Below are 7,806 nucleotides of genomic sequence, written 5' to 3'. Positions count from 1 at the left end.
CTTGTACAATCAACAGAATAGAAAACTGTCTGTAACCTGTGCAACACTGATCAGCTCACTGGGGAATAATAAAATGGAGAAATGGGACAGGGAGTGTGTGTGTGTGTGTGTGTGTGTGTGTGGTGTGTGTGATATTTTAAGTGAGGTAGACCTTTGGGAAAACGGGACATTTAAGCAAAGACTGGATAGTTGGGGGGCACTTGTCTGCACTCCCCAATTGGAATATAAATGCCAACAGGGCCACCACCTTCCCTTTCTCTGTGGCCTCTGTGTCTCCAGAATAGGCACGTAGTAGGTGCTCAATAAACATTCTTCAAAGGAAACAAAAAGAGGAGTATGTGATTAGACCTTAAAGTAGACAGAAGGGAGATTTTTGTTTTTGTGACCACCCATTGATTAGCGAGAAGGTGGGAGGGACAGGGGCACTAAATTGAAGGGGGCGTGGGGAGGACATTTTGGGGGAGCAGGTTAAGACTTAGAGGATGGAGATCCTCACTGGATAAGATCCCCTCCCCCTTCCCAGCCCCAAGCAAACCTAAGTTCTCCCTCTCCTAATATTGTGCATGGTCCCTGCTGGTCAGCCAACCTGGCCCCCTGAATCTCCCTCCACAGCCTCCCAGCTTCAGAGTTCAGCCATCACCACCCTGCCTCCTTTTCTCCCGCACCCCTTCCCTCCTCACCTCCTTTCCTCCCGCCCCCGCCCCTTCCTCCTCCCGGTGGGGTGTCCCCGCGCCCGGTGGGCACGCCCTCGCCCCGGCGGAGAGGGCGCACGGAGGGGCCTGGGCCGGCGCGCCGGGGCCCCCGCCCCCAGCCCCTCTCCCCTGCGGGACGCTGTCCCTTTAACAGGCTCCCGCTGCCTGGCGCTCTGCGGCTGGGGAGTAAATTTCTCCCTGTCATCAGGTCGCGGGGAGAGGAGGAGGAGGAGGAGTTTGTTAATGTTCAGTTTGTTCAGCGGGATCGATGTTTGCTGGCATCGCCTCGCCCTGTCTTGTGTGTGTGTGCGAGGGTGTGTGTGTGTGTGTTTGTGTGTGTGTGCATATGTGGGGGGTGTGAGTGTGTGTGTGCGAGGAAGCGGGGGTGCGTGCGCGTGCGAGTGCGTGTGTGTGTGTCTGTGTGTGTGTCTGTGTGTGTGTGTGTGAGTGAGTGAATTCCAGATTTTCTGTCTTTCCAAAACCCGCTCCTGTCCTCTCGCATATCACTCACAGACGGGGATCTGACAGCAGCCACAAACCTACAGTGAGTGATCGCTCTCCCCCCGGCACGAATCCGCCATAGAGATCGGCGAGGAGGAGGAGGAGGAGGAAGAGAAGAAGGAGGAGGTGGAGGAGGAGGTGGAGGAGGAGGAGGAGGGAAAGAGGAGAAGGAAGAAGAAGAAAAAGAAGAAGAAACCCACAACCTTCCCAGGATTGCCTTTTTTTTTTCCTTATCTTTACGCGCAAGTGTGCGTGTGGCGCGTGTGCGCCCCTCGTCCCTTCCATCCGAACCCGGTCTTGGATGTTTAATAAAGAAATCAAGTGTCTCAACAGTCACCAAAAAAAAAACGCAAAAACAAAAACAAAAAAATTCCAAAAGCAAAAACAAAAAAGAGAGAGAGAGGAAAAAAAAATCCAAAACAAACAAACAAACAAGGCAGAACCAACCTCTACTTCAAAGCAGCCGGCACAAGCCACCCGTGTCTGCCACCCAGAGAGGGGGGTCTCTGGCCCGTGGTGGAGGAGTTGCAGGGGGGATCGTCAGGGGGACAGAGGCCGAGTGACGTCCTAGGAGCCACCGGGCAAGAGGCGGAGGAGACCCAGAGAGGCCAGACAGACAGCGGGCCCCGGCGCGCGGCTCGGGGCTGGGGCGCCAGAAGTGGGACTGGAGCGAAGTAGAGGATGCCGAGGAGAAAACAGCAGGCACCCAAGCGGGCGGCAGGTAAGAGAAACGGCTCCGCTTCGGGGCTGCCCTGTGCGCCGAGCTCCTCGCCCGCCCTCCTTGCCCCTGGGTGCCCGGGGGCACCACCCACTTAAGCTTTCGAGGGAGTTTGCGCCGGGTGCCCCTGTAATAACCCCGTCCTCTCTCGCCTTCTCTGGTCTCTCAAATCCTCCCCTTCCAAGCTCCGGTTGGGTTGGGGGAAGCTATCCCACCAAGCCTTTCCTCCTTAAACTTTCTTTCCTCCACCCTCTACCCCACCCCTAACTTTCTCCCAGTCTGTTTCTTGCCTCTCGGGCCAAAGTCGGATTGAGGATTTGGGGTGCGGAGTAGGGAGACGGCCCCTCCACCCCTGCATCCCTCTGCGTGGTCAGTGCCAGTGGCTTCTGGCCTCCAGGGATAGCGTCTCCTCTCACTGGGGCTTGGGGCGCTGAAGTGTGAGGCATACCTAACACCCGGGCTGCAGGCAGGCTTTGGGGCGAGCAATAGGAGTTTAGCGTTGATCACCAAGGTGGACAAAATGCCCCCAGGAAATGGATGAACCTTTGCATATATTTTCTAAAAGGATCCATATTTGGAAATCTAATTAACGATTTCCCTACTCTTAAAAAAAACAAAAAGCATTGTATGGGGGAAATTCCCCATAGAAATTTAAACAGCTCTGGATTTTCTTTGCCTAGAGAGTTGCAAACTTTGTGAAATGATTCGTACTGTAAGAACTATCCCATCTGAATCCTTACTTACTGCCCCCTAAAAATGATAAGAACAGGTTAATGGATCAGTACAATAGACCTTCTAAAGTTTTTTTTTTTCTTTTGGGTTGCTTAATTGCTTTTTTAATAGTATGCTGGGGTTTTGTTTCTCGGAAATGTAATATGAAAGTTCATTTTTCTTCTGCCAGACCCACCCACTGAAAAATCAGCTTTCCACTTGATTGCTAGTTTTGATTTGACATTTGATTGATCACCTGTCATCTCGCTGCCTTTGATCTATTCATTCTTGATACATATCAATAAATCACTCACCATGGTAACTCACAGTGCCAGTGACGCAAACCTTGCCCTCTATATTCAGAGCCAGACATGCACAATTATTATCTTGTTTGGCTTTTAATGTGGGCGTTTTTATTTCTTTGTGTCCTTTAGTTGAATCAGGGCTTTCGCAAAAAGCTTAAGTTTAGTTGTTTTTTCCTCTCTCTCTGTCTTTGCCCTCTTGATTTAGGCAACATTAGGTAAGGCTGGTCTTCTGCAGACCCACCTCCACATTTCATTCTGTTCCAACTCTAGCAAAACATAGGGAGAAGTTTGGTGGAACACTTTCATAAACTTTGCAAAGTCACCCTTAGAATAAATCCAAAGTTAGTTAGGAATCTGAGGAGAGTGGGCATCCCTTGTCTAAATGTGTGGAACCACCAAGCTCATCCTCCTTCCTCGCCTGAGTGTCTCAAAATATCCACAATTATCATTCCTTCTGAGCACAGAATTGCTTCCCTAACTATTTGTAAGTTGGTTCGAGTGGCATGCAGAAATATTGATAAAGCGTGGATTCACATATTTTCTGATTGTTTCCCTAAAAGCAAAATAATTAAAATATTTTTAGTGAGGTATATATTTGGAATTTGCCTCATCAGTGAAGTTTTCTTTTTTCAACTCTAGTTACTTCTTTGGAAAACAATGTCTCTTTCCTACCGTTGTCTCTCTGCATTTAACTCACTTATTTCCTAAAACTTAGGCTGCTTTGCAATCTGACAGCGTGTGGATGTGTTCAATGGCCTTTGAGACCCAGGAACAGTGAGCCTGCTGCATCTAGTTCTGGCAACATAAGTTTAAGTGTAGCTACATTATTAGAGATAACGTCCTTATTGTTGTCCTGAAAGAGAACCCTGGGATACGGTCCAGCAAGAAGTGATACTGCTCTGAAAATTACTGTTTTTTTTTTTTCTTGTTGTTCCGGTAAAGACTATCAACAACTAGGCAGTAATTTAAATTACCAGAATGACTGGACATGTCTCCTTTAGTAAGCTCATTACAAAAAGTGCATTGCTCAGAATTGCTCGACTTTGATTATAATTATCCTCCAATCGATAAGGATCCAGGTGTACGTAACATAACACTGTACCACATTATTTAAATTAGGTCCTTTTCATTAAGCTGTATCTGTTGGTGCTGGCTAGTTTATTGGGGTGTGTGTGTGTGTGTGTGTGTGTGTGTGTGTGTGTGTTAGAAACTTGTAACTATAGTTTCAGTTTTCTGGCCTATTATATTCCTACTGTCTTTGTATGTTTGTTTTGTATGATTCTTATTATTTTCACCAGCAGTGGAAACCCTTTTTAAGCTGAAAAAGGATAATTCATTTCATACACAGTGAGGACCCTCTTACCTTATTTATTTGCTCACATATTAATAGAGGAGACAGTTTTTCATGCAGTGTTTCTTCTGTTCATCTAAGGTCATCAATGCCCTACTCTGTTTCAGCTGAAGTGGTTATTCACAAGTAAAGTTAGCCACTTTGGGGTTCTGTAGTCAGTTAACATCCAGGGAAGGGGAGAAGGTGGGTTCTAAGATTATGGCCATACTAACTTTTATCACTGCTTAAAATTAAACACAATGCACAACTGTAAGTAATTACACCCAAGGACTGATGTTGAAAGCTTGATTTCTAGCTTGATTAATGAATAATGGGAGATAGAAAAAGCCTATGAGTGGATCAGAGCTGAGGCTCTCCCGGAGCGCTGTTTTTCCCAAGAACTGTTCCAGGCAATTTGATTCCTTTGTATTATTAGTTTTAAGTTCCATGTTTCAAGGAATCAATTACAGAACTTTCTACTAAAACAGGTATCTAAACAGAATAAACAGGATGATATTGTAAGTGATGAGGAATTTTAGTCTTTATTTGTTATGTTCCTCCCCCTTCAGGGGCAAGGGATGTGAGGGGACAATTCTCTTTAAGGAAACAGCTAAATCAGAGTATTTCCCTCTGAAATGTCATTCTTCCTGGCTTTCTTAAGCTGTGCTATTCCACCATACTATTACTTAGGGCAAGAAAAAAAAAGTTGAGAAAGCAGCCTACAGTACCCCAGGGGTTTGTGTTGTGTGTGCATGCTTGCTTCCTTGGATGTATATTTTATTTACCATTAAAATGCATCCACTGTTACCTGAAAATATTGCAGGATTCAGTACCAGCATTTTTGCCTTCTATGCATTTCAAGGGAGATAGAGAAAATGGCAGGAAAGTAAAACAGAACGGTGTTTTGATTTGTTTGCATTTTGCAGGATGCAGAGTGGTTAAAAATTTAAAATTGTAGACTTAGAATCTAACTCTTGATTTTCTACAGCCAATCTCAGCCTCTGTGCACACACATATATAATACGCATTTTATTTCACCATCCTGAACTGTTTTTATATTAATGACAGCCAACTGCAATAGAACACAAAATCTTTTGTGAGCACATCTTGTGAATATCTAATATATATGTAAGTTATAGGATTCTACCCCCTGCCCACCCAAAGCAATTAGATGTTTCCCTCTTGCTGACTCTTAGAGGCTTTCTGATCACCCAGACCTGAGGAGAGTCTTGCAAGAAAGAATATCTCCCTCAATTTATTTTGTTTATTTAATATGGAGATGAATAATGCAGATTTTGTTTTCATGAATGTCCTTGTGTGGCAGTAAACATTAGACTATTAGCAATCATTACTTAAAAGTTGCAATTTGCACCTTAATAACACAGGTTATTTACACGGGAAACATAATCAACAGGGACAGCTCTGAACACTGCAACAGAGCAGAAATGACCTCAGAGATCTCTTTTCTACCTCTTGATAGTGATGACTCTGAATTAACGGGTGAGGTCCCAGAAGTCTCAACCCACAGGATGGAGGGAGGAGGCAGGCAGCTCAGGGTGAAGTTTACCTTTAATTTACTGTCAAGTGGGACAGGTTTCAAGAGACTAGGAATTGGGTAGATTTGGGACCCTGGCTCCCTCACTTTGTTTAAATATCCTTCAGAAAGACAAGTTCACGTCTTGAATATTTAAGTATCTCACGCGATGGATTCCTTCACTTGCCCAAAAGTATGATTTTAACAAATGAATGGAAACACACACACACACACACACACACACACACACACACATGCATGGATGCAATAAAGCCCAAAGTGTCTCAGCAGCACAAACTCTTTTGGCCATTCTTGTTACTTAAGGCAGATCTCTGAAAAAGGAAGGATAGATACCTTGAAATCGCTTGGTCCACGCAACATTTTGGAAGGAAATTGATTGCTTAAGTGGTCGTTTTCCCACCCCCGTCCTGATTTCCTTCTTCCACCTCTCACCTCACCCTTAAAGACTCAGATTGAATAGGACATCTAAAAAGCCCATTTGTTTTAGGCATTTATTGATTTCATTTTTAATCTGCCATATAAGGACACAATACGTTAACCCTCATCAGCAGATTACAAGTGACAGAGAGTTCTAGCGGAAACTGTGTAAGGGAGCAGGGGCTCTGGGAAACTTCTTGACAATGAAACTCTTCTCTGAGGCTTAAGAGTTTGGATGTTGAAGGTTACTTTTGGGGAGGGGAGAAACATTCCTCAGAAACAGTCTACATTTTTTTCTTCCACTTTACATTTCCTTATCTCCCAGTTGCCCATTCTATTGCTACACTTTGGGAATGCTTAACACCCAAGAAATACCTCCCAAGTATTTTTAGGAGGTCTGTCCCTGAGGCAGCTTGACCTTTGTCATAGTCTCCAACGGAGGTTTATGCTTTCATTTCATCCCAGCTGATTTCTCATTCATTTGATGGAATTTCTCCAAAGGATAACACCTGAGTTGATCTGTTTCTCTTCCCAGGGCCTTGGGAATTGTGCTGTCCATTGAACGGGTTTTGCTCGTGGGGGTGGGGGCACAAACTGAGCCTGGCATTTTTTAAAGCCATTGAAATGATGCCTCACTGTTCATCATTGCAGCTGAGCCTAGGAAGTCAACCAAGAAGAAAACCTAGGCCCTGGTCACGTTTGTGCTGTGCCTGTAATTAGCTGACACGAGGTAAATGTCCAAAGTCGACCTTCCCTTCCATCACTGTATTTATACTATCAATTTTATTTGGGAATGTCATGGTCTGGGAAGACTCAGCCACTATTTCAAAGGCAATGCCTGCTTCTACCCAGGTCCCCTTTAAAAAACACAGAAATTGCCGAACAAATTCTATATTAAGACCAGGCATACACAGAGTATCATTTTCGTTTGATGCAAAGTCAGTTGGAAATACATTAAACTAACAGTTAGAGAGTGTCTTGCATCGCTTCCCTGAAGCAGTGGTTTTTCATTACATATTTAATTACAATCAAACTGAACGACTTTTATTAAAAAAATCACAGTGGTATTAAAAGAAGCCTGGCACACAAATAATTTTATTGCTTCACAAGTTGAGAACGCTTTTATATTTTTATTTCTTTGGGAGAAATTTATTTTAATTTTCTAATGTTGTGATAAATACACACTGTCTTTTACTGTAGTCTGTAATCAGGGAGAGCTTATCCTTCTATCTTTATAGAGTCTGCTTACCCCAGAATAGGCTTTTATATTCATTTTTCAGTAATTTGTAACAACTGGTATTTTTAAATTTTTTTTAAGTTTTACAAGTTCTATTTAAAGTTAGAAATTCTCATGTTCCCTGGGGTGATCTTTGGCAAGCAGCTCTTTGATTATAGGAGGAATTTAGTCATTCTAACCACATAAGAAAGCGGAGAGTGCTTGCTTGCTTACCTGAATATTACAGTAAGAAAAAAACACCATCTATTTACGTGCCTCTAACATGTAACACTATTTTCGCTGGATTTACAATTTCTTTTTTTTTTTTTCCTCCTACTGACCTTTCATTCGCTTGTTTTGG

At 43.9% G+C, this 7,806-nt stretch overlaps 1 protein-coding gene across 1 annotated transcript in view; it reads left to right on the top strand.

The window, feature by feature from the left end:
* The first annotated feature begins 941 nt into the window (after positions 1-941).
* TSHZ2 (teashirt zinc finger homeobox 2) overlaps positions 942-7,806 on the top strand; it is a 518,841-nt gene continuing 511,976 nt past the window's right edge. Inside the window, exon 1 of the mRNA XM_003252945.4 lies at positions 942-1,914. Within this exon, the coding sequence (XP_003252993.1) occupies positions 1,875-1,914 (40 nt within the window). The 5' untranslated portion in view covers positions 942-1,874. The remainder of the gene's footprint in view (positions 1,915-7,806) is intronic.

The sequence above is a fragment of the Nomascus leucogenys genome, chromosome 13, assembly GCF_006542625.1.
Source record: "Nomascus leucogenys isolate Asia chromosome 13, Asia_NLE_v1, whole genome shotgun sequence".
In the NCBI taxonomy this organism is placed as follows: Eukaryota; Metazoa; Chordata; class Mammalia; order Primates; family Hylobatidae; genus Nomascus; species Nomascus leucogenys.
The sequence above is the reverse complement of the archived record's forward strand: the minus strand, read 5'-3'. Positions and strand labels throughout refer to the sequence as shown.